Source organism: Leguminivora glycinivorella, chromosome 12 (genome assembly GCF_023078275.1).
Source record: "Leguminivora glycinivorella isolate SPB_JAAS2020 chromosome 12, LegGlyc_1.1, whole genome shotgun sequence".
NCBI lineage: Eukaryota > Metazoa > Arthropoda > Insecta > Lepidoptera > Tortricidae > Leguminivora > Leguminivora glycinivorella.
In genome coordinates, this window is record NC_062982.1 from 13,349,985 (window position 1) to 13,377,763 (window position 27,779).

Below are 27,779 nucleotides of genomic sequence, written 5' to 3' on the forward strand. Positions count from 1 at the left end.
TAAAAAGGTAGACTATTTGTAAAACCCCTATAATAAAATGTTCAAACATAAAATAATTACTAACTCTGAAAAAATCAGGCTGAATCACATATTAACAAAAATTGCCATCATCCAGTTTTTTCACCCTTTCCGCCATTTCATCTTAACCCTTAAGTAATAAATCAATATTTTATTGAATTTATTTAATTATTTATTAAATATTAATAAATAATAATTAAGTAATAAATTTGACTGTAGATAGCTACATATTGAGCTACGGGCCTTCAAATATATGATGCATATATACATCACATCACTCTATGCATTTAAGGGATCAGTGTTAGAAGTTAAATAGGCTAAATCTTATTTATATATCATTATTGGTAAAATTTATTTGAAAAGTTTTACTACTATTAGAAAGGTACACTATTCGTGAGACCCCTATGATAAAATGGTTAAACATAAAATAATAAATTCTGAAAAAATCTGCCTAAATCATATACTAAAAATCGCAATCATCCAGTTTTTTTTACACTTTTTCGCCATTTTATCTTAATCCTTAATTCGTAAATGCATGATTTTTTATTTGTGGTTGGAAATAATGTTTTTATTTAGTTATTTAGATGTAAGATCTAGGAAAAAGAAATAAAAAGTCCAGCTTATATTTTGGCTACTTTATTTAAAAATATATATGCATTGTAGCCAAATGGCAACAATATGCATCTAAGGATTAATGGTTTATTTGATAATCAAAACAAAATGTTCCAAATTTGGCACATCCAGGGAAACTAATTATTATAAGCATATTTCAAGAATCGTCAATTTCATTTGTAAATAAGAATTTAGTATTAAGTAGGTACAGTCACCGGCATAAAGAAGTGATGATTTCTGTACCTTGTCGCTTTTAATCGTTTGACAATGCCGTATGACACTTCAAAACAAGACGTTAATATGACAAGGTACAGGAATCATCACATATCATTACGCCGGTGACTGTACTAAAAAAATAAGTACATGAACGATATTTGAGGAGTGTAGTGTGAGAGGTATGAAAAAAATTAACAATAAAAAGCGGATTAATAATTATACATTCATTTATTAATCGGAATTTAATACTGTATTACATAGAAGAAATGCACTTCTCAGAAACATTCAGAAGACTTCCCTTTGGGACAGTTTTGTTTATTAATAAATACTAGCTATTACTTTTGCAGTAATAGGCATCGATATTCATGAGGATCTGCATTGCCACATACTTAAAAATCTATGTATATTTTTCACAAACCTCGGTTGGTATAATAAATAAAATTTTGCTTATTAACAACAAATAATAATTAACTCTCAAGAATTACGTGTTTCTGCCGCTGTCACATAATTTGTCAACAACATTTTTCATCACAAAAGAAACAATAAACTAACGTTTTCTAAACAAATTCATGAACATTTTAGTATCTCGGTGACCGCTTTTAGAAAGACGAACCTAGTGAATAACAGCTGTCCAAAAAACACACAGCGCGAGAGAAGAATACTACCAATTATAAATACAGACATCTTGATTCATCCAAAGTGAACATGTATAAAATATTTATCAATAAGAAATAATCAGTCTTGTTTGTCTTGTTTAGAGAAAACGTAATCGGAACGAGCTGAATGCACGTTCCGATATTAAATGTCAGATATGATGTCATCCCTTCTCTTGGACGTAACTACTTACGCTACTTACATATAACATCACAGTTGTTTAGTAGAGGTGGGTGCAGTACTTTGTACATAATAATACAGGAGCTACCTGCGATCCGCGACCATACTCGACACTCACGCTTGCCGTAATACGCACGCAATTAACTACTTCGTAATCGCGATTCCAAGGACAGGCTAGCTAGCATTGGAAAATTCATCTTTTAGATAAATTTTTATGCACAGTCTTTCTCTTAAAATGTACACAAAGTCCTCGCGTTTTAACTCTTTCAACCTTGGGCGAGTATTGAAAGCTACTATAATTGGACCTTGCTGATAATCCATATCAGTACCGGCACAGAGAATGCTCGGCAACTTAACCTACCAACACGCAAGACCTACGAACACGTTGTTCACCCCCTATATGGTTGCTATATACGTATAGTGCGTATGAAGATACCGTTTACGTCCCTAACGGTAAAACTGAAAACTTATATATTATATCATTAAACATCTGTGAACGACTTGCTAACTCTGTCTTGTAATTCGTTCAAATAGTCAAAAAATATATTTTTGTCTTGTATTAACAATTGACCAACGCAGACAGGTTACAGTAATGAAATATCACAGATTATTCCAAAATCTTTGGACAGTAACGGCTGCCTACACGATACGTTAACTTTTAAAACTTTTAGTATTTTGTGCCGATTATACTATAACCAGCCCTCTTTATCATACCACAAATAAAGTCGAAAATCAAATAATTATTCTGCTAAGAAACGCTCTTCCTACGGTAAATGCATGTTTTTATTTACATACTTTTATATTCTCGAGAAGCTGATTCCTACGCATAAAATATTCAGTAGTAAGTATTATTCAAGTAGTCTTCAATAAAAAAATAACTTTGAAATCAGTGACTTGAAATGTCATTGACATCACTTTTTCATAAGAAAAATATTCACAATTTTATCTGGCAATACAGATTAGTGATTAAACGCGTTACTAAGTCCCACTTTTCCTCAGGATAAGATCAATAATTAACAATAAAATAATTTATATAAAACATTTTAAGAGAATACTTTCCCCTAAAATCCATTCATCTTCTAACCTTTCATCTTCTATATGTTTCGTGCATTTCGTACATCATACAGACATTATAAAAGAAAACGAAAAGGCACCCGGGGATTACACAATAGGGTACCCACACCAAACTAGTCTAAATACAGCGAGCGACCCTCTCAAACCCGGTAGAGCTTCGAAAGAGTCACGATAAATCTACAGGTGAGAACGACAAGTTTTGTAACGTCACACCTTACATCTTATCAAATAACACACATTATAATATTCGTTAAGGATCTGAAAGAGAATTCACAAAAACGTAACCCGTTCGACTTCGTCGATCACCTTTTAAAATAGCATAATCGAACGCCCTCTAAATACTATTCGGCATATTTCGTAAGCTTCATTCAGATCTGCGAGAAATACTAAAAAAAAAGAAACCAAAATCGACCTAACAAAAATCTCGACTCAAAAATACGGTCGGAGCGTTAAACATGGAAAATTTGACGCGATCACAAAGAACGAAAGACGTTTCGAGCCGAGGTACAACCCAAATCGAAATTCTTACTATTTAACAGACAATAAACGCCTCGGGGTGGGGTCCGGTCCGGACGGACGGCCGCCTACTGCTGCACGGGCGCGGCGTACAGCAGCGGCCCGGGCGGCAGGTGCGCGTACGGCACGCCGCCGCCCACCGCCGCCTGGTAGCCGCACGGGCCCCCGCCCACGCCGCCCACGCCGCCGCCGTAGAACTTGCCGCCTGCAACCACACATCACACGTGATTATGTTCTGTCCGGATCCCGAGGCCCGCACTGGCCGAGCGCCGTACCCGCGCGCGCGTTTGCCTCGCCCGACCACATTTTCTCGGCGAGGTGGCGGCCCTCGGTCGGCCGATCGATATAGTTGCTAAATTTATAATGATGAAAAACATAATAGTTATTTAATTAGTAGCTCACCGAGCAGGTCCTGATGATGAGGATGCATCTGTGGGTAATGTGGAGGAGTAGCGAAATGTGGTGGAGGCGATCCGTAGGAAGATCCGGATGAGCCGTTTGGTTTGTTGCCGTTCGCGTTATTATTACGGTACTGTTGTCCTCCGTTGCGCTGATCTGAAATCAAATTTAAGTATGCTAAAATATTCAAATAGTCTTCTCATATACAATATGCATGAATATACTACATATATGTTTTACACTATGCATGAATTGAAAAATAAGATCAGACAGATTACTACAGGTAGGTTTAATAATTAGTTTTAGTTTATGATGATCCACAAACATATTGTACTTGTAAAAAGTAGAACTTACTGCTGTATGTGCGCTGCTGTCCGTAACCATTCTGGCTGTTGTATCCATTTTGATAGCCATTATTATATCCGCCTTGGTAGTTGCCCATAGACTCAAACATATTAGGGCTTGGGAAAGGCACCTGCTTCTGGAAGTTATTTTGTCTGTAACCCTGATTATTGCCTTGGTTTTGGTTATTGAATCTTGGTGGTTGTTGGTTCATGTTGCGGTTTTGATACATGTTCTGTGTATCTTCATTAGAAACATTGTTAGCCATCTTATTGTTCCACTGGTTGCTCTGCTGGCGTGGCGAACTTGACCCACTGTTGTTATCTTTACGCTGCTGCCAACGGTTGCGTCCTGTAAAAATAAGTTTAATTTAATATATTATTTTCAGTATAGATGGTGGTTTTTTTACGCACTAGTGCGAGAAGTGGTTCATTTGAAGTCAGGCCGAAACTTCGGAGGGTCATCTGTACTGAAAAACATCGTATCGAAAAACACGTGCGAAACGGAAATTCGTAACTAGTGTCGATTTAAAAGTCCCTTCGGTCGTGTTTTAATTTATCGCTGTTAGTAATATTAGACTACTATTAGGTAGTCAATTACCAGAGCCTCCATTATTGTTTCGTGCCATGTCGCTCAGCTTAGCAGGTGGTGTCTGTCCAGTTTCCAACAACACTGCAACTAAAGCGCGAGCCTGACGCGAGTCTCCGCTGGTAAAGTAGGTGTATGCTGTGCCTGATTGCTGACATCTGCCAGTACGTCCTGAAATAAATAAATAATGTACCTAGTAAAAACCTTAATAAAATTATAAAAAGAAAAGATAACAATGAAACAGCTACTTTAATAAACATACCAATTCTGTGAATATAATCCTCAGATGAATTGGGATAGTCAAAGTTGACAACGAATTTTACATCTTCAACATCCAAGCCTCGGGCTGCAACATCAGTAGCAATAAGGATGGTAGTAGCTCCATTCCTGAACTCTGTGAGGACAGCGTCACGTTCTGGTTGTGATTTATCTCCATGAATAGCAAGAGCCTTGTGGCCGTTACGGCGTACAGCACGCGCAATATCATCCACCTAAAATATAAGAATGGCATGGTCAATGACATCAGTAGTGTATTTTCTATCAGAATATGTTTTTATAATACATTTTACAGTATATATTGCTCTATATTACCGCACTATTTAGGTAATGAGATCATTGCGCAAGTACGTAAAAAATTAAAGGGCCATAAGCACTGTAAAATGTTGTATGATACATGTGCAAAGAGCGAATTCCTATATGTTGATTTAAAATACTCCCTTTAGTCGCGTTTTAATTTACGCCACTCTTTTCCGCACATAAAGCGCAATGTACTAATATATAAAACAAGTGAATGACTACTTTAATATTTAGTTACCTTTTTCTTTGTTTCAACAAAAACAATTACTTTATTGTCTCTCTCAGATGCGATCTCTTTCAAGAGGTTAGTAAGTTTGTGTTCTTTCTCATGTTCCTCACAAATCTCGATTATTTGTTTTATGTTATTGTTAGCTGAGAGGTTCAATGATCCAATATTCACTTTGATATAATCATTTAAGAAATCTTCAGCCAATGTCTGAATTTCTTTTGGCCATGTTGCTGACCACATCAAAACCTGACGATCTGGACGAATTTGCTCAATAATCTTGCGAATTTGAGGCTCAAAGCCCATATCCAACATTCTGTCAGCTTCATCTAAGACCAGGTATGTGCAGCGACGCAAGTTTGTGGTGCCTCGCTCAAGGAAATCAATTAATCTTCCAGGTGTGGCAATAACAATCTCAACTCCTCTTTCTAGATCTCTAGCCTGAGGCCCTTTGGGGGAGCCACCAAAGAGGCAAGTGTTTCTGATAAGGCCACGGGCACTGTAAGCCTGGGCCACAGACTGGATCTGCTGAGCAAGCTCTCTTGTTGGAGCCAGAATGAGAGCAATTGGGCCATCTCCCCTTTGGATGCGCTGTTGGTGCACAATATGGACAGCAGCAGGAAGCATGTAGGCCAAAGTCTTACCAGACCCTGTGGAAGCAATTCCGACCATATCACGGCCAGAAAGAGCAATGGGCCAACCTTGAGCTTGAATTCCAGTGGGCTCAACCCAACCCTGTTCTTTGATAGTATTCATTACATGATCAGGGAAATTTCCTTCATCAAACACTTGGTTGGGGCGTGGCACATTGTTACCACTTACAATAATTTCCTTTGTAGCACGGAACATATTTACATCCTCCTCAGAGCGGGATTCTACATCAGCATGTGGCTTGTAGAAATCTTTTTGAATTGGCTCAAGATTAGCCATATCCCACATGGGCTTCACCAAGCTATCTCCTGGGTGTTTAGCCTTCATGCTTTGCATTTTCCGGCCATTAAACTCGTTAGGCTGCTGACCCATATTAGGATTATTGTACGTTTTCTTCTGTGCATAGTTCTGTTGATTCATATGACCATTTTGATTATTAAAGTTCTTGGGTCCATAATTGTTTTTGTGCTGGAAGCCACCTTGTTTTGGTCCTCCGAAGTCAGGTTTGCCATTATAAAATTGCATGTTACCTCCAGGGCCTTTGTCTTCATAATCTTTCTTCTGAGGTTGATTGTTATAGTTATTCCTTGGACGGTACTCTTTCGGGCCACCAAAATCATTTTGAATTCCATTCTCACTTTTCTGATTGTTAAAATCTGGCCTCATTCCATTAAAGTCATTTCTTGGGCGAAAATTGTTTTTATTGCCCATGTTGTTTCTGGGAGCAAAGTTTTTGGGGCCCCCAAAATCATGAAGACCACCAAAGAACGGTATTTTACCGAATTGTTCATTCCGGTCTGGACGGGGCCTGAAACTAAAATAATTTTACTTATGTTTAACCTTAAAATTATGTAATGTTCTAAACAAAGTATCAAAAACCATAAGCTTTTTATAAGACACAAATAATCTAAAAAATCTGGCTACCTTGATTGAGTGGCCATAAAATAAATTCAGTGTCATAAAAGTTTTTGTACTTTTCAGTCATATTGGTATGTTGCATTGTATTTGTTGTTTTGTCAGTTGTCTCTATCAGATCTCATGACAATAGGAATACAAATTTTCAGTTTCTTTATAAAATAGGATAAAGTATATAAAGGGCCCACAATGACCTAAACTAAACCTATACACCTACTTGTAACATGTCACAGAAATTAAAACTCCTAGTTTATCTGATTGCTATTTAGCAACCTGAAATGTAGAGTAGTAGACATAGTTTCAGTCGTTATTATACGCTAAATATCAAATAATAGAAACTGTTGTGTAGACTACTTTTCATCACCCTTTTCATTTTTATAAAAAACGCAAAGGAAGAACTAAAACAGTGTCATTCCGCTCAGGAGGATTGGATTGTACATATTTATCGTCCGACCTGTTTAGCAGACTGTCTACTATACCCAAATTGGATAACTAATTCATGCCCCAATTTATACAGTGTAGTGAAAGTAAGTGCCTATGGGATAAATGGAAGGTTCTTTTATATTTCCATCGTTAAATAAGAATGTTACAATTACAAGTCCCATGTATTACAAGACCAAGAATAAAAGATTCGTATAGCTAGACGGGCGGGCGTAGACGTAGACAAACGACATTAACAGCTGAGTACCAAAGCACGTAGTGCATTGCACAAAATGGCCGCTTTGAATAGAATCGGTGAGGATCAATCAACACCAACCAATGTTGTATACCTACCTACCTATAGTATGCCAAAGTAATTTTAGACTTATTTAGCTAACGTAAATCAAAACTTACATAGGATGTTGATTACTGAAGCCGTTGTACTGCATTCTGCTACTTAGTGAAGATCGTAATTACGTGGAGTTCTACGGTCGAGTAGGTATCTAGAACAATGGAGTGATGAAAATGTTAAGATTACAGGAAACTTAATGGCACTAACAAAAAATAAACATATAAATATGGACAAGACAATGACATTTATTTACCTCTCGATTAGGAGAGAATTTGAAAATTATTTAAGTTTTTCATCCACGCTGACCCTCACTCAGACCCGGCGAAGAACAACTCGATAATGGCTGCCGGAAACGCCTTAAATTGGGTTGCTATGCTAATGTTCATCAAAAATCGTGTTTCCAGAAACAAAAATAAAACGGGAATACTGAGTTGTTTATTAATATTGTACAGTACAGTATTGTATTGATATTTCATCATTTATCACGCTAATCCTAATGTGATGGGTAGTATGTAAACGTGCAATGAAAATGATTTAGTGTGCTTTTGATTACAAAAGAATTATTGATCGTGTCACTTATTTTACACGGGCAACTCATAAATAATCATTGCAAGTCAAGGTCTTCTCCCTCTCTTGTTTCCGGCCGACAGCCGGAGAGTGCCTGGCTGGCATCCACTAGGCTAGGCCACAAACTACTATACTAAGAAGATACTACGTATAGCTAGGCTCCCCGAGTCGAGTCTAGTCTCATTCTATAGGGAACTTGACTGTAGTTAAAATAAAATATTTTATACTATGCACGAAATAAAGCATCAGATAATTATAAGAAAAACATGGACAGAAGTTATTTTTAAATCCAGTTTCTATTTAATATGTCTGGTTGAAATATATAAAGTAACTGAGTTGATCGTGACGTCACTCAATTCGATTTCATATAAATTCCATATTAGCAGGTCGTTCAAATTCGTTTTGACAGTTTTTAAAAAGAAGCTGATTTGACTAGGAGGCAAGTAGCGTATTCTGCATTTCTTTTGAAACTGATAAGCTAGGAACATACTACGCGGACGTCCGTCGTAAAACGACCGCGACCGCGACCTATCAGTGTGCACGGAACAAAACATCCAGAGAGCCAGATTTCGATCGGACGTCCGTGCGCTCAAGGCCACGTCCGCGTCCGTCGACCGATAGTTTGCACGGTTATGTGTATTTCCATTGTCCAGATTCCCGTCCGCGGTCGATTCACGACGGACGTCCGCGTAGTGTGTTCCTAGCTATAACTGCATCTATTAGCGATGCGTCGAATCGCATTCAAATGTATGAGGACGCGATTCAACTTGGCTCAATTCCGCCTAAAGCCTGGCGTCCACCAAGCGTCCACTATGGCGAAAACGAACCGCGTTGCATCGAGCTCCCATACATTTTGAATGCGACTCGACGCTGCTCGATTCCGCCTTAAGACGATACGGTAGGGGTCAATTCTCCATACAAACGCTCTCGACTATTTCCTCCCTGGTTTTTGAAGATAGAGCAATAATTTTTTCAACACAGATTGTTATTATTTTTATCTGTGTCGGACCGTTTTGATTTTTTTGATATTCTGCTTTTGAAAGACTCTAGAGCCAATCAAAAATTTCCAAAAACGGCCTTTTTCATTGTAGTGCAAAAAAAGGTGTGATACTCAAGATTGGTAACAATTAACCAAAAAAGCTAAACGGTCCGACATTGATTATTTCATTTTTATTCAGATTCTCAAATTTCGTTCCGATTGATTAAGTTTTGAAGGAGGAAAGAGTCGAGAGCGGAACCTCGATTTTAAAGATTTTTTTGAAATATCTTTTGACTGATTTGTTATTAATGGACAATTTTTTTTTGATAAATCTAGTTAATAACACTTGTATATTTAACTAAAATTCCCAAGTTGAAAGGGGGCTCCTTTCCATTTTAGCATTTTCGCTACCGTATCCTCTTAAGCTAGGAACATACTACGCGGACGTCCGTCGTAAATCGACCGCGACCGCGACCGATCAGTGTGCACGGAACAAAACATCCAGCGAGCCAGATTTCGATCGGACGTCCATGCGCTCAAGGCCACGTCCACGTCCGTCGACCGATAGTTTGCACGGTTATGTGTAATTTCATTGTCCAGATTCCCGTCCGCGGTCGATTCACGACGGACGTCCGCGTAATATGTTCCTAGCTTTAAACTAGGAACATACTACGCGGACGTCCGTCGTAAAACGACCGCGACCGCGACCTATCAGTGTGCACGGAACAAAACATCCAGAGAGCCAGATTTCGATCGGACGTCCGTGCGCTCAAGGCCACGTCCGCGTCCGTCGACCGATAGTTTGCACGGTTATATGTAATTTCATTGTCCTGATTCCCGTCCGCGGTCGATTTACGACGGACGTCCGCGTAGTATGTTCCTAGCTTTAAGCTAGGAACATACTACGCGGACGTCCGTCGTAAAACGACCGCGACCGCGACCTATCAGTGTGCACGGAACAAAACATCCAGCGAGCCAGATTTCGATCGGACGTCCGCGTAGTGTGTTCCTAGCTTTATGTGTAATTTCATTGTCCAGATTCCCGTCCGCGGTCGATTTACGATGGACGTCCGCGTAGTATGTTCCTAGCTTTAAGTTAGGAACATACTACGCGGACGTCCGTCGTAAGTGTGAAGCTAGGAACATACTACGCGGACGTCCGTCGTAAAACGACCGCGACCGCGACCTATCAGTGTGCACGGAACAAAACATCCAGAGAGACATATTTCGATCGGACGTCCGTGCGCTCAAGGCCACGTCCGCGTCCGTCGACCGATAGTTTGCACGGTTATGTGTATTTCCATTGTCCAGATTCCCGTCCGCGGTCGATTTGCGACGGACGTCCGCGTAGTATGTTCCTAGCTTTATTTCATTGTCCAGATTCCCGTCCGCGGTCGATTCACGACGGACGTCCGCGTAGTGTGTTCCTAGTTTTACGACGGACGTCAGCGTAGTATGTTCCTAGCTTCAAGCTAGGAACATACTACGCGGACGTCCGTCGTAAATCGACCGCGGACGGGAATCTGGACAATGAAATTACACATAACCGTGCAAACTATCGGCCGACGGACGTGGACGTGGCCTTGAGCGCATGGACGTCCGATCGAAATCTGGCTCGCTGGATGTTTTGTTCCGTGCACACTGATCGGTCGCGGTCGCGGTCGATTTACGACGGACGTCCGCGTAGTATGTTCCTAGTTTCAAGCTAGGAACACACTACGCGGACGTCCGTCGTGAATCGACCGCGGACGGGAATCTGGACAATGGAAATACACATAACCGTGCAAACTATCGGTCGACGGACGCGGACGTGGCCTTGAGCGCACGGACGTTCGATCGAAATCTGGCTCTCTGGATGTTTTGTTCCGTGCACACTGATAGGTCGCGGTCGCGGTCGTTTTACGACGGACGTCCGCGTAGTATGTTCCTAGCTTTAAAGCTAGGAACACACTACACGGACGTCCGTCGTGAATCGACCGCGGACGGGAATCTGGACAATGTTCCTAGCTTAAGCTCGGAACACACTACGCGGACGTCCGTCGTAAAACGACCGCGACCGCGACCTATCAAGCTAGGAACACACTACGCGGACGTCCGTCGTAAATCGACCGCGGACGGGAATCTGGACAATGGAAATACACATAACCGTGCAAACTATCGGTTGACGGACGCGGACGTGGCCTTGAGCGCATGGACGTCCGATCGAAATCTGGCTCGCTGGATCTTTTGTTCCGTGCACACTGATAGGTCGCGGTCGCGGTCGTTTTACGACGGACGTCCGCGTAGTGTGTTCCTAGCTTCAGTGTGCACGGAACAAAACATCCAGAGAGCCAGATTTCGATCGGACGTCCGTGCGCTCAAGGCCACGTCCGCGTCCGTCGACCGATAGTTTGCACGGTTATGTGTAATGTCATTGTCCAGATTCCCGTCCGCGGTCGATTCACGACGGACGTCCGCGTAGTGTGTTCCTAGCTTAAGAAATGCAGAAAGCGAAAACGAGACTCGACTCGGCGAGCCTAGTGGACGCAAGCCGCCAGCTTCAATAGGATCGCGGTACGGGCCGCCTGTCTGCTACGGTTTTAACAGACGGACTTACAGACATATTGCTTGCTTTGATCAAAGAGAATATAATCACTACGCTTTGATTTTGAGTTTTGACACTTTTGACTCGAGACCGAGAGTCGAGAAAATATTGAAAATAATGTGATGCTGACCGCTGACGCTTTGTATTTTGTCCCTGATTTTGGTATTTCTAGATATGCCAATATTAATATTTGCTGAGAAATAACACACTTGCCGGTGGTTCAGACTAAAATTAAAACGTAGGATATATTTATTCCGATTGTTATTTTGAACATTATCATCAAGTGTTCGCCATGTCAGGTAAGCTAATCATTTATTATAGTTATTTTATGATAATATGAATAGAAAGGCCAGAAAACATGGGTTTGAGGTAAATACTGTAGCTTAGGTATTATGAATATGTATACACTATTTTTGCTATTATACTCCTGTTTTTGCTGTTCGTGCTTCCTTACAGCATGTATTACATTTCTTATATTTTCAATATTCTCGTTTGGCTGAGGAATCAGTTTTTTATAGGAGAATACAATGAGCTATCGTAAAACATAAATAAAGACATGTTTATACAGTTTAGGTAAATCACGTGACAGGTAAATCATCCGTTTTAGATAAAGACGCTAAATAGGAACCTATGTCAATGTATTTAAAGAGTACATATTCGATAAGGCGTAACAATATAGCACTTCCTGCAGTAAAATATTTATTTGCAGTAATTAAGTACTACATCAGTACATCACCATACTAAATGAACAAATAAAATATGAACATTGTCATAGCCAACAAATCTTCCAGCCAAAGGGACAGACCTTACTGTGCCATTATTACTTTGTTCTGCATGTCCACAAGCAAATTCATTAATTAGGTCTAGTTACCTATCCATGTAACTAGACCTAATTGATGAATTTGTTCATTTGAGGTATAAGGCTTCTTGTGCGGCAAATATCCAATGTGTGATGTGCCCTAGTCTAGGCAGGTAGCTTGGACATGTCTACAATTCTACAGAATGTTTGCCGCATGAGGAGATTGCCTCGTGATGTGTCGCACTCTGTGTTTACCTGGCTAATTAGATGACTCGGATATGATGATACATTTGGTTTTTCAGATTCCTGAAACTGATAATTTCTAATTCCCATTAGAAATTATCAGTTTCAGGAATTTCAAAAAGCTTCTCTGTTACAAAAGTTTTAAGAGCTAATATGAGTCTAACTACACAAACATCTATTTAATTTTTCCCAGTCTTGACAGCATCTTGAGTTACTGTTTTACTAAGCCCATTTTTTAAATTAACAGGTAAAAGAAGAGACAGGTCTAGGTCACCAATGAATATGTCAGTAGATAGTGTTGGGCGCAGAAGGGAAAGTAAAGGTAACAAAGACAACTCCAAAGGTGGAGACATGCCTGTTATGAATAATATGAACCCAATGATGATGGGCGGCATGTATCAACAAGGTAAGTAGCTTTAATATCATGATTTTCACACATAATCAAAATTGTAATTTAGACTGAATTGTGTAATCTTAAGTCTATGCATTTAACCTTTGGTGCTCCATATATGTACACTACCGTCAAAAAGTTTAAGACCAAACATGATATATGCAAATAATCAACATTTCATGAAGTTCCTATGAGAATATTTCTTTTCAGTACCTACAACCGACAAAATAAAGCGTATAACAATTTATTCCACATTAATTTTATTTAAAAAGGGATCATACGTTCGTTTTTCTCATCGAAAAATCCTCCTCGACGCTTTTTCACTTCCGAGCAGATTCTTGGCATTCATGCTATAAGTTTGTGTAGCGATTCTTGGCTAATGGATTTCCAGTTTTCCACTCGTATTGCAGTATCTCCCATAGAGCTGTTGCAGATGTCGGACATTGTCTTCGGACTCTACGGTCGAGTTCATCCCATAAAAGTTCGATCGGGTTAAGGTCTGGGGATTGCGGTGGCCAAATCATATTTTTTAACACACCTTGGCGTTCTTTATTGACTGTGTAGCTTCTACAGATCTTTGCTGAGTGTTTGAGATCGTTGTCGTCTTGCAAAACAAATGGGTTGCCGATCAATATAATAAGATTACGTTGTTTTCTATTGATTACAAATTTAGTTTGATGATTTTTAGAAGGGTTTATAACAATGACACTGAACATTGTGTTTGGTCTTAAACTTTTTGACGGTAGTGTATATTCAACTTAAACATGTATTTACATTCACATGTATGCCAAATTTTTGACAGGTGCATATGAAAGCTTAAGTTCCACTTATTGCCTGACAAGAATTTATTTGACCCTGAAAGAGTGTCACTATAAACCGCTTTCATATGGCAATAATGTGCCGAGGTCATATATAATGGGGACAGCATGTACTGGTTACCCGTTAATATTTGTAGAAAATTAAAACAGGGTTTTATTTAGAGAATCAAAATTTTATAAGCAAGGACTGTTAAAATATATTATTAAATATATAAACTGTCAGTACCGGACAAGTCAACAACCGATTTTAGAACATTGTTATCGAAATGCTGTGAAATCCTTCATCCTTTCTTGTTGTTAGTAATTTATTACGTTCAGAATAATAATTTTCACTTTTATTAATATAATTATGGGCAAAATTGCGATGAAACCATTAAAAAATTTGAAATATTCACTTCTTGTTTACATCACTGACATTCGATAACTTTCGACGACGGGTGTCAAATAATCCTTGCCAGTAAAAGAAATTAGTTCAGCTGAATATCCACAACGTGGCGAGGGTCAAATAAAAACTTGTCAGGCTATACAATACAATTCTAGTTAGATTTACCTATGTTGCTATAATTAAAATGTTCACTGTGATATAAAGTAATTGTCAAATGATAATTATTTAATTAACAAATAAACTCTTATAGGAAATATGATGATGGGTGGCATGTACCCAAACATGATGATGCCTAGTGGGATGATGGGAGGTGGCATGATGCCTACTACAGGCATGGATATGATGCCATCTACGGGAATGGATATGATGCCACAACAGTCCATGGATATGTCTGCTATGGGAGCAGCACCCATGCCACCCTGCCTCCATCAACTGGGGCACCCATAGACATGAATATGATGGGAGGCATGATGATGGATCCGTCTATGATAGGTATGTACCCCAATATGGGTGCTATGGGAGGTGAAATGCCAATTGAAAAGAAAGAGATAGAGCTAAAACATTGCAAGCTGATACCACCTGCCCCAGGAACACCTAATCCTCCTCGCAGAGAACGGCCACCTGGTTGCCGCACCATATTCATTGGAGGACTCCCAGATAAAATAAGAGAGAATATTGTTAGAGAAGTGTTTGAAAATTATGGAAGGATTCAAACCTTACGACTGTCAAAAAAGAATTTCTGTCATATAAGATTTGATAGAGAATCATGTGTTGATGCTGCTATGCTCATATCTGGTTATCGTTTAAAACTTTTAAATAAGGATAAAGATAAAAATGACGAGGAAGAAGAGGAGGATAATCATGGTAATAGTGGGTGGCTGCATGTGGATTATGCACTGGTAAGATTTTTATACTTTTTTCTTAATTTTAAAGAGCTTTTTCATGTGTCTATCAAATTGTGTATCTTTTTTATAAAAAGGGAGACTACGTGTAACATATACATATATTGGGTCACTATCAAATTTACCTTATCGCTAAAAGACTATATAGCTGACATGTCTGGATTGTGTTATGTTATGTCTTTGTGGCTACGTAGACATGAATGCTAAATGCGTCTTTAGCAAAGCGTCTGGATTTTAAAACGTAACAATTTAAAATGATGTAACTGCAAACCTCTTCTTCATCTTCAAATGTCTGTATTACAAAACAGACATGAACGCTAAACAGTCAAGGAGCAAAAAATCTGGATTGTTTAATGTTTTTATTGCTAAATAGAATAAACGCCAAACGACCCGTTAGCAAAACGTCTAGTTTTAAAATACTTAAGTGTCTTGAGAATTCAAACCAGAACGCACTGTTAATAAGAACTGTTACATATTTATAAACCATGACGTCCATGACACATTATATTTCCGGACGTTTTGCTACTGTATCGTTCTTTGTTGACGTCAATTAACTAACTAAACTTTTGGCTTTTTAGATATGCTAATCATACAGACTATGTATATTACCAGATGTTTGGCTACTCATTCATTTTAAGTCTTAGCCATCTAGTTAAATTTACTTTTTGCTGATTGAGTATTCTACTTTAATGTCATCCCAGCTGAATTGACTTTATGCTGACTGTATATTTACATTTTCTGACATCTAGCCGAAATAGTCGTTTAGTGATAAGGTAAACTTGATAGTGACCCCATATATTAATAATTTCAGAGCCGAGATGACCAAAATGAGTATGAAAGACGTCAAAGGCAAATGCAACGTGTGCAAGAACAGCAAATGCAGCAGTTGACTGCACAGCAAGAAATGGCTAGCAAATATAATAATCCATCGTCCTACAATCGACGCGCACGAGAGGACTCCCCTGTCAGGATTACACCATTTTCCAATCTTGCTATCACCCAAATTTCTGAGAAAATAAAAAATGAAGAGCAATTTTCTAACACTTTACCAGTAAGTATATGCGAAATACTACATCTGTATTCAAATTTAGTTAAAGGTAAAAATATGTTAAATATGTATACATTAGCTAAATAAATATTAACTTGTCAATTTCAGACATTAGTGGCATGGCTAGAAAGAGGAGAGTGCTCAAAGAAGAATTCAAATCAATTTTATTCCATGATCCAAGCAACCAACTCTCACATTCGTAGACTGTTTAACGAAAAAATGCAAGCTGAAGAAGAATTGCAAGACACTAGAGAAAGAGTTAAAAACCATATTGAGAATGTGATTAGCCAGCGTAAGTACACATGTGTTAGGTAAATTATGGGGTCAGATCTCTAGACAGTTCTCTCCAAAATCTCTTGTTCAATGCTCCTCTTTTGGCAGAAAGTCCTATATTCTCGTCACATTTTCGTGATTAATTCTCTCAGGTCTCAACCAGGTAAGATCCTAGTGATCCGAACCAGCAGTTTACAATCAAAACAACAACTACAAAAACATTTCATGGCAAGTTATCTTATTGTATTTAACATAATCCATTTTTGAATTAGATATTATAAGTTAATCTTATAAGTCATCATTGTCATCAACTGTTTTTGAGTTGGCGATCAGTACGTCTTATAGAGGGTTAACGAAAATTTACCTTTTAAATTCAATTGGGCAGCCTATTATAAAAGTACAACCTAAATATTACGTTAGGTACTTGCATTTCATTTAAGTCATAGATATATCTGTTTAATTGAATTTAACTGTTTCAACTTTCGTTATCTGGACTCTATCTTCCAATGGCGCCATAGAGTGTACACGCTGTACATTCTTTGATTCCACCACAGGCACTACATAATAAATTTTAATATTCAACATTAAAATTTATTGAAACAACTCTCATACGTGCGTGATTTATTTGGAATTAAAATATGTAAATATTTAGTGGCTTCTACTTCGCCTGATTTGCTTTACGACGATTTTATTTTGAATATAATTCTAAAAAAATCACGCCCGCATTGTAGTACAACCGGGGCAGCACTCATAAGTCCTATCCTTGCGCAGCTGAGCCAATGTGTAATTTAACCGTCTTTACCGAACGTGTCTGCAAGCCGAATCAGCTTCAGTTAACATGTACAGTACAGACTGAAACTCATTGTGTAAGTGGCTCATTTACTTACGCATCGAACTTTTAAAAGAGTAACATTAATTTATCATAAAAGAGTAAAGTATCGTTGCGAAAGTAATTGATATCTCGGTGTGGTACCGCACCATCACGCGTCTCTTGACACTCCAGAAGGCCGACGGTGTCTGCAACATTTAAAAGTCCGTTCAGTAACATACATGGTCAATTGGTCATTGCAATCGTCTGCAATGAACCATGAACTCGTCGGTAGAGCCTGGGAGGCCGATCGCGAATGTACGACGGTATGTGTGACGCCATGGTCACATTTGAGGCTTTTAACGTATATTTTGTGAAACTCAGTCGAACAGGTGGCGAAAGTATTCACGGCTGCGACTCACCAGCGCGTTTGGGATCATTTCACCAAACCACAGCGAAAGAATATCGAGACATGGCAGAAAATGACACAGGTACAATATCTGTTCTTAAAATAGGGAGCTTTCTTTTAACCTCTATTATATTATTGTTAAATTGAGTGTTTTCTCAAAAAGAGATGTTGAATGGTAGGTAAGACGGAATAAAAAATAATTGTAGGTTTTTTTAATGGTTTTATAATTACAATTACATTATTTATTACATACGAAATATGTCCCTAAATGGTTACATTTTCTTTAACTGACTCAGAAAACGGCTGTCTAAGGTAAGCGAACGGTCAGGACGTATATTATTATGGCATTCTATAAGGTAATATACAACACAACTATTCTTGCGAGTAAAAAAATAGAGCACCGCTAAACATTCTACACAAATGCTGTTTCTGTTAAAATAGGTTCTGATAAAAAAAATACTGTAATTTGAGTATAATGTAATTACTTTCGTGGTTGTTCCCTGGACCTCGGCTGATGCTTATTGCCGTCATTCCCGTGCTATGCCACTTATATTTAATCTTTCTAACTTATGTTATATGCATATACAGGGTGTATTTTGATAGCGGGTTAGTAAGGGCAGCTATGAGATACCGTAGTCGGCGTAGTCCTACGTGAAAATGGTTTATCCATCGATTTCAAATTGATGAAAAATGGCATTTATAGATTTTGGAAAAAACATACAGGGTGCGAGAAAAAGGGCATTTTAGACAAACTTTTTTTTTTGACGCCAATCGATCCCATTCCTATCAAGGATCAAAAGCTTGTATGGGACCAAAAAAATATTCCGGCTAGAAAAGTCACAAATCACGAAAAACTTTTCCCATACAATTTGTATGAATTTTTTTTCCACGTGGTGTTTTTATGATGCCAATCGATTCCATTCCTATTCAGTATCGATAGTTTCTTTAGGCTCAACTTGCGGTAATGTACTAAAGAGCCATAAATAGAAGAAATTTTTTTCGATATTTTCCCCATAGTAAAATGTAGCCATTAATTTGTGGGTTTTTAGTGCATTGCCGTGAGTTGACCCCTAAGCAAGTATTGATACTGAATAGGAATGGAATCGATTGGCATCAAAAAACACCATGCGAAAAAAAATAATTTTTTCATACAAATTGTATGGGAAAAGTTTTTTTTTGGTCCCATACAAGCTTTTGATCCTGGATAGGAATGGGATCGATTGGCGTCAAAGAAAAAGTTTGTCAAAAATGCCCTTTTTCTCGCACCCTGTATGTTTTTTCCAAAATCTGTAAATGCCATTTTTCATCAATTTGAAATCGATGGATGGTCTCCTTAGACCATTTTCACCTAGGACTACGGCATCTCATAGCTGCCCTTACTGACCCGCTATCAAAATACACCCTGTATAGTGTGATGTTATATCTCTCTCTGTACACGTCAAAGAGAAACACAGAAATGACCAAGTTTCCGATTTGATGAATCTTGTTTACATTCTTGTAGAAATTGCAGGGGTGACTCGATTTTTTCCTTTCAAGTACCCCCAGCAAAAACTACCTTTATACTGGATTCCACATTTAGCATCGATAAGTTTATTAATGGAAATAATCGCATTTTACAGGAATTCCATACATTGAAAGAGGAATTCAATGAGAAATTTGTTGGCTCTGAAGACAACGACGGTTTCAACAATGGTGCATTTAATATGAACCAAGGATATGGAAACTCCATGGGGAACTCCGGTGGGATGGATGAAGACGCGCAGAGTTTGAAGGTGAATATTTTACCTCAGCAATTTGAAACTATTCAAAATTGAACTCTATCAATTTGATATTAGAAAATGTCGAAATAAGTTGGAAAATATCCCTCTGCCTCATGGATGTGTCTGGTCAAGTCAGTAATTTATTCATACTGTTACTTGAACATTCCTCTATTATTTTATTTCAGCGTGAGAACGACAGTCTTCGTTTCCAATTGGAAGCGTACAAAAACGAAGTCGATGTTATCAAAGCAGATGCGCAAAAGGAGATGGAGAAATTCAAAGCTCAATTCATTGCTCGACAAGCTTTGAACAGTCATTTTGAGAAAAATGTAAGTCACCTTATATGTTTAGTGGTTTGACTGGTTCGTAATGGAATATTTTTTTAATCACGTCAATCTCGCTTAATTCTTTGTGACGATGACGTTACGTAGCACTCGTAGCAGTCGTAGCAGATACTACTCTTCAGCACGAGTCAAAATAAAATTACAGAAACGAAACGTGTGAGATGGTCTAGCAATCATCGGTTCTGTAATTTTACTTTTCTAATTTTCAGAAACTTTTTAATTTTCTTTGAATAACTATTCAAACCGAGTTTTATACTTAGTGTTAAATAACAATTTAGAAACAATGGGGTTAGAACACATTTCTGTATTTACTCTATGGCTTTGTTAATCATAATCAAGCACTATTAAAAAAAAAAAACAGTCAAGAATATTGCAGTTTTATTTTCGAACACATCACATCATTCACATCTTGCCATCTGATCTGTTGCAGGAATATTTACTAATAGGTAATTGGAAGTCGTTAATATCGATTTTATGTATGTGTATTTCAGCCGCCATTGCCGCAGCCCATTGTGAAGCCGCCGCCGCCGCCGCCGCTGCCGGACGACCTGGACGCCAAGGTGCACCTGAAGGAGTCCGTGGAAGCCGGCTGTGGGGAAGCTAAATTGATTGGAGTTATGTCGGCGTTCCTTCAGGTAAGTTACTGCGGCCAACGTACTTGTAAAGCAGAAATCACGTCAAAATTATTACTCGGTTTTCACAAGCACCCTGAACTGTCCTCATTTATTTAATCTCTTCTTCTAACTTAAAAGCTGTGCTCTTGTCGGTGGAGCAATCTCCAACTCGTCCGGTCTTCTGCCAATTCCTTCACCTTCTGGTACGACACGACCTGAACCTTTTCTTTAATTTGGGTGAAATAGTTAATTTATTTAATACTTATTTGTTATACAAGGGGGCAAAGTTGTATTTTAACGCCGAGTGTGGAATTAAAAAACGAGCAAGTGAAAGGATTCTATAGTAGAATCACGAGCGAAGCGAGTGGTTCGAGGATAGAATCCTGAACTTGCGAGTTTTTTAACACACGAGAAGTAAAATACATTTTCACCCGAGTGTAACACAAAACTTTTCCCCTCACTATAGCGAGGAAACTACAACGCAAAAAATGCGTTTATCACTCTTCCAGTAGTTCCACAGGTGGTAAAATCATCTTTATTATTACTAGATTCACCTACTTTTATCAATTTTAAAGCAGTTAATTTGACTTTATTCAAGGTCAAATTACTTTACCCACTAGTGGATAAAATGCGTTTTTACCCGCTGGTATTAAAGGACAAAACACGTGTTTCCGAGCTAGTGAGGGGAAAAATTATTTGCAATCCATCTACTAAATAATAACCTAATGGTTAATGCGATTTTTGGTATTGTAAAATAAGGTCCCAAGAAGATATGCATCCTTTTTGTATTAAATCCTCGTGTCCTAGATCAATAGGTACACCCTCTCAGTCCCAAGGTTTTTAGGGTTCCGTAGTCAACTAGGAACCCTTATAGTTTCGCCATGTCTGTCTGTCCGTCCGTCCGTCCGCGGATAATCTCAGTATTAACCGTTAGCACTAGAAAGCTGAAATTTGGTACCAATATCAATCACGCAGACAAAGTGGTAAAATAAAAAGTGGATTTTTTTTTAATGTTAGGGTACCCCCCCTACATGTAAAGTGGCGACTGATTTTTTTTTCATTCGAACCCCAACGTGTGATATATTGTTGGATAGGTATTTAAAAATGAATAAGGGTTTACTAAAATTGTTTTTTGATAATATATTTTCGGAAATAATCGCTCCTAAAGGAAAAAAAAACCGGCCAAGAGCGTGTCGGGCCACGCTCAGTGTAGGGTTCCGTAGTTTTTCGTATTTTTCTCAAAAACTACTGAACCTATCAAGTTCAAAACAATTTTCCTAGAAAGTCTTTATAAAGTTCTACTTTTGTGATTTTTTTTCATATTTTTTAAACATATGGTTCAAAAGTTAGAGGGGGGGGGGGGGGACGCACTTTTTTTTCCTTTAGGAGTGATTATTTCCAAAAATATTGATATTATCAAAAAACGATCTTAGTAAACCCTTATTCATTTTTAAATAACTAATCAACAATGTATCACACGTTGGGGTTGGAATGAAAAAAAATATCAGCCCCCACTTTACATGTATGGGGGGTACCCTAATAAAACATTTTTTTTTTCATTTTTTATTTTTGCACTTTGTTGGCGTGATTGATATACATATTGGTACCAAATTTTAGCTTTCTAGTGTTGACGGTTACTGAGATTATCCGCGGAGGGACGGACGGACGGACAGACAGACATGGCGAAACTATAAGGGTTCCTAGTTGACTACGGAACCCTAAAAAGGCATGATTGATATACATATTGGTACCAAATTTCATGCAGGGGTTCATGAGTTGATTCCTGTTGCGTAACACAATAAATATCGTAGTACCTAAATTCCCTTTACAGGTTCACCCGCACGGCGCGAGCCTGGACTACGTGGTGTCGTACGTGCGCGCGCTGTTCCCGCACGTGACGCAGGCCACGGTGCACCACGTGCTGCAGAAGCACGCCGACGTGTTCCAGTGCGCCACGCAGGGCGTCGGCGCCAACATCGAGAAGCGATGGCTCTTCCACGCCTTCACCAAGGACGACGTCAAGCCGCTCGTCAGTGGATAAGTTAAGTCTTTATTATGTAGTCATGTCATATTAAGATCACTTAATAAAATGTCTTTTGATGTCACATTTCGGTATTTTAATTTTAAAATATCACTTTAGGAACTCCAATTCAAAAATAAATGTGCTGATTGTTTTATCTTCAAATTGTATCAATTTACATCAATGAATTAAAAAAACAAATAGGTTTTTCTGTTCTCCCGTCGGGAGCCACAGTTCCACAATTATATTTTTTATTACATCCTTTTTTTGTCAAAATGGTTTTAAAAAAAGTTGATTCTAATTCTTTTAGCGTTTTATTCATAACTGATTCATGAGGATCTTTAATAAAACCCCATATAGACGGTTCCAAACTTACATTGCTTGCAAAGCTTGCTTTGCTTAGGATTGATCCAAATCCTAACTACAAAGTAGGTACAATAATAAAATAAAATAAAATAGCTTTTTTATTTCCACATTACATTACAATAGGTATACTTCTGTTATGTTTCTTTAACTTAATGTGGACCCCTTTTGGGTAAAAGCCTCCTCACACTTTCTCCATTGGTCTTTATTTTGGGCTGTCTTTAGCCAGTCTATGCCTGCTACTGGAATGATGTCCTCGGTCCATCTCTTTCTTGGTTTTCCCCTATTTCTTTTTCCAGCTGGTCCCTTCCATTTTGTAGTTTCCAGTGTCCATCTTCCGTCTTTATACCTAGCTATGTGCCCTGCCCATTTCCATTTCAAGCGTAGGCTCTGCTGTAGGGCATCTGTAAGCTTGGTTTTCTTCCTTATATTTTCGCTCCTGATTTTATGAACTTTCCGTATTTTTAAAAGACTCCTCTCCATTGCACGCTGACAGGTTGTAATAGCATTTTTGACTTTGTTTGTAAACACCCATGTTTGGCTGCCATATGTTAGGCTAGGAAGGATGCTGGTATCCATTACAGTTTTCTTTAGTGATAGTGCATAATTACCTTTTAGTAGTAAGTAGGTACAATAAAATCGCCTAAATATGGCTGCCAGCTCTTGCATATGCCGCAATGCTCACACGTACCTTTATGATTATAAATAATATGTCAAGTTGCTAATTCAGTCCCAACAATAACAGTACCTACACACAAAAGAGACATTTTATTGCGTCTTTTGTTGTTGGGCTTGTAGTTCGCTGACGGTTTGCATGTACTCCGCCGTGGCTTCTTCGAGGTCCTTGTCGTTGGCGGTGTGGTCGGTCTCCGTGACCTGCGGACCGCCGTCGCGGTCTTGACGCATCCGCAGTCTCAACTCTCTCATCCGGGCTTCTAGTATCCTCTCACGTTTGTTTTCTCGTTCTAAAATCTGGAAAATAATTAAGTTTGCACAGAAGACTACATTTTATGCTCTAAATTCTAAATGACAACGAGAAACAACTATTATTACTATTTCACTCTTTCACTTTAAGACGGTTAAATTGCAATAATGTGGTAGACTTTCGACGCCTTTAGTTTGAGACCGGCAGGCAGTTTAGTGAGTATTTGTGAGAAGATTCCAAAGAGACCTAGAAATGATTAACGATTCGTATCGCCACTATATGTTTAACTTACAGAAGTAAGCAGCTGTTTGTCGTTCTTGTCAGCTGTTCCGAGGTTTTGTGACAGCTCTGCCAGATACACTGTTCCTTTGCTACTTCCACACGCCACAAGGAGCCCCTAAAATAAGCGGTGTTTTATGAATAAGAATACACAAGTGTTCCGCTCTTTTTTAGTATATTTAAATGACGGAAAGAAGCTAACCCACAGTCACTTTCACAAAAACTCTTGTCTGTAAATTGAGTCCAACATGCATTGTTATTATTAAGCTTTCATAGTAAAAGACACGAGGCTATACTATAGACGGCATTTATCTTTAGCTAGCTCTTCTATCACACTTACCCCTTCATGTGGCCGTAACCTCAATAGAGGCTCGTCGCATAGTTGCGCTGTGACTATTGGGGCGCTTCGTCGTCGTAATAAGTCCCAGCACGATAAACATCCATCCCACTGCGTCACAAGCATAAGCGAAAATCTGTTGACCAAAACAAATGCTGGTAAGTTTTTGCTTATATCTGTGATTAATTCTAAACTAGTTGAGATTTTATTTGTTTTGTTTTTGTAATCCACCTAGTTTCCGTTTGTCTCAGTGCACCAAGTGAGTCATTGCTTTGTAGATAACCGTAAACTAAGCTTGTGTCGTTCACGAACTATGAACTGTTAGGAATAAAATCCCATCAATGACCGAAATGAACTGAATCTTTCCGTGGTCTGAGAATCGGTCTTTGCTCATTTAGTTCAGTATAGGATCGGCGAGCGCGAGCGGTTTGGATCGAGAACGAATGTGTGACCGCGCCGATCGAGAGCTACTTAGCAGAGCAACAAAAAAGTCAAGTTTTCATATTAAACTTCGGTTACTTACAACCTTTCGGCCCGGAATGTTACTATCTGTGGACTATTCGTATCATTTTGACACTATTCGGTCCCATTCGTTCTGATCTTTCCGACCGCAGTGGTCGCTGGTCTGGCTGAACTAAATGAGCAAAAGACCTAAAAGAGCGAACTAGTTCGTGGGAGTGATTGAACGAGATCGGAGCGCTCCGATCAACGAACGAAACGGCACCCTACCGTAAACTACCTAATAGGGTTCCAAGCACCATCCGTGAGCTTCGTCCGATGCGAATAGGTCCAAAGAATAGAGGACTCCCTACAATCTTCACTCCATACTCGAGCTGTCCAGTCACCAACCGTCAGAAAGTTTTTCAAAAATGTTGGGTTGCGCTGCAGAGCGTAAACGGGGCCGAGATGAGCTTCATACTGGAAGAGCACAAAAAAAAACCTTAATCGTGTTTTATTCATTCTAATGTTTTTTATTATTATTATTATAAATGGGCTTACTCTTGAACTCTAGCCAAAGGCGAAGACGTGGCCTACGATGGAGTGAGCTCGCCCACAATTAAAATCCAAGAAGTGCCATTATGCTAAAGCATCAACTTACTTTGGTGGGCAGTTTTTCCAGAGGATTTTTTCCTTTACGATTTCCACCTATTACTGCTCCAGTTTCAGTCCCCACCATGAATCTGTAATGTGTTTAATTTAGAAAAGTTCTAATAAAATAAGTAATTTTACATTTCAATTAATATTCAAATAGAACCCACCTAGTAGGTATTGTTGGTTCGTATTCCAGTGCGGATACTCCCAAAGAATTCTCTATGCTTTGTGCGTCCGTTGGAAGCTTGACTAGGTCTATAATCATTGAATCTGTAGGCTCACTCATGTTCCGTGTATCCCACCTGCCAAAAGTCATAAGTAATTGAATATAAAAGTTTATCATATCTTACTGTGTCATTTCAGAACATGGTGGTTAGAAATTTGCTCCCTGCGAATAATTTTCTGATTACTAACTAACCAATATTTCCTCCAATGTCCTTTGGTGGGGCAAAACGATTTTACACATTATACCTACGTACCATTTTACTACGCCATCAGGGCCTGACGAGAAGAATTCAGCGCCCGTTTTGGAATTGATAAACAGAACGTTTCTAACAAGATCCCGGTGAGCCACGTGAGGAGGACACACACCAGCAGCTTCGCCTCCTTTACGCATATCCCACCAACCCACCTAAAACATCGACTGGGTCACTCGCTAGGTTATGATTATGTATAAAGTATGGTTTTTTTTTTCTAAAACTGGTAGACTAATTAGCTGTCGGCTTACCTGGCCATTCAACATTCCTCCAACCAGTATATTTTGGTCTCGTGGATTGTACTGCAAATCAAGAAGTGGTTGCGTGGGTTTTATCGTTAGCTCCGGTGCGTTAGCATTTTCTAGAAAATGTAAGGCATGATAGTGTGTCAGTTCAAATATAGGGAAAAAGTAGAACTAAGGCACTGGTCCCATCGCGAGCTAGTAAGCTATGAGCTATCGGCTACAAAAACGAACAAAAGATAAGCACTCCCATGCAAATAAAAGAGACACGGCGATTTTGATAGCTCACCGCTGGGCGAGTAACTATAAACATCGCCGTGTCTCTTTTATTTACACGGGAGTGATTATCTTTTGTTCGTTTTTATAACCGATAGCTCATAGCTTACTAGCTCGCGGTGGGACCAGTGCCTTAAGCTAAACGATTTTCCAAGGCAACTGTTTAACGTTTGTTTATCTTTACCTATATCCCAAATATAAGAAACTTGTGGAGCTCGATTGTTCCTCATGAGATCTATATCAGCATATGCAGTGGCTAAACGAGCTCCTCCATCGGCCTGCCATGAAAGCGATCGCACGGGTCTTCTGGTTCCCGGCTCTCTGTACACGTTCACTGTATGACAACTGCTTCGTTCCACCGGTGGAATCGAGGGGAGTTCAGAATAATACGTTTGGTACATGTCGATGGCGTGATTTTGAAGGATGTTGTGTTCCATACTCTGTAGAATAAAAAAAAAAAGTTAGTATACTTTAGTGAATAAATCTGATTTGATTCGATTGTACTTATAACGTGTTTTAGTCCGATTCATTGTTTTTAGCTTACATGACCCAAATGCATAACGGCGTGTATGTACGCGTCGTCTTTCTCGATCTTGCGACGGTACCGTTGTGTTGCCTCGGGATCATTCATATTTATATCTTTCGGCCAGCCGCCTTCTATGTGATTTATCCCGGAACTGGTGTATTCGGCTCTAAAAATTAAAAATAAATCTTTGATACTTAATTAACCGACGCTGAGTTCACTCTCCAGCTGGAAGCGGAACAGATGTAAACGCAGAACAATCTGGTTTTGAGTTTACCTACCTTACTGAATTAATCCAATGCTCTGACATGGTGCTGGTATTTTGTATAGCCACATGCACTGGATTCCGTAGTATGTAGTTCTTGTAATGTGAAGGGTTATTTGGTATATTGATGAGCACTTCAGGTCCGTGGTCTTCGAATAAGCATTGTCTCCCGAAATCTCTTCTTTTTTTGGTATATTCATATTGTATTTCAGTCTTCTCTGGTTTTTCCATAATTACGTGATACTGTTGTTTACGGGCAGTCTAACTCTCCGGTAATTTAATCGATGAAGAAGTTGCTAGGTAACCTACTAAAGCAAT

At 38.9% G+C, this 27,779-nt stretch overlaps 3 protein-coding genes across 4 annotated transcripts; 1 reads left to right on the forward strand and 2 right to left on the reverse strand.

Moving 5' to 3' along the window:
• Positions 1-1,055: 1,055 nt before the first annotated feature.
• Positions 1,056-8,089, reverse strand: LOC125231663 (ATP-dependent RNA helicase dbp2-like). 2 transcript variants are annotated; one of them, XM_048137164.1, is made up of 8 exons: positions 7,993-8,089; positions 7,802-7,890; positions 5,414-6,860; positions 4,862-5,090; positions 4,612-4,770; positions 4,024-4,362; positions 3,673-3,825; positions 1,056-3,475 (listed from the first exon to the last, which is right to left on the reverse strand). In XM_048137164.1, the coding sequence occupies exons 2-8, from the start codon at positions 7,834-7,836 to the stop codon at positions 3,339-3,341; spliced, it is 2,499 nt and encodes an 832-aa protein (XP_047993121.1). In that variant the 5' UTR covers positions 7,837-7,890; positions 7,993-8,089; the 3' UTR covers positions 1,056-3,338. The 2 variants fall into 2 exon arrangements, with proteins under 2 accessions (XP_047993121.1, XP_047993120.1); XM_048137163.1 differs by having other exon boundaries at positions 5,414-6,866.
• A 3,851-nt stretch (positions 8,090-11,940) lies between these two features.
• On the forward strand, positions 11,941-22,770 carry LOC125231956 (ecto-NOX disulfide-thiol exchanger 2-like). The gene is given in 11 exon segments (XM_048137563.1): positions 11,941-12,168; positions 13,159-13,317; positions 14,756-14,910; positions 14,913-15,404; positions 16,219-16,458; positions 16,564-16,747; positions 17,921-18,027; positions 19,565-19,717; positions 19,891-20,034; positions 20,541-20,684; positions 22,495-22,770. Coding segments are annotated over 11 exon segments (1,995 nt in total). The 5' UTR covers positions 11,941-12,161; the 3' UTR covers positions 22,705-22,770.
• A 403-nt stretch (positions 22,771-23,173) lies between these two features.
• Positions 23,174-27,776, reverse strand: LOC125231944 (dynein intermediate chain 3, ciliary). The gene is made up of 11 exons (XM_048137552.1): positions 27,478-27,776; positions 27,218-27,365; positions 26,858-27,113; positions 26,407-26,516; positions 26,159-26,310; positions 25,847-25,981; positions 25,687-25,768; positions 25,327-25,505; positions 24,591-24,723; positions 24,264-24,368; positions 23,174-24,018 (listed from the first exon to the last, which is right to left on the reverse strand). The coding sequence occupies exons 1-11, from the start codon at positions 27,690-27,692 to the stop codon at positions 23,815-23,817; spliced, it is 1,719 nt and encodes a 572-aa protein (XP_047993509.1). The 5' UTR covers positions 27,693-27,776; the 3' UTR covers positions 23,174-23,814.
• Positions 27,777-27,779: the final 3 nt, after the last annotated feature.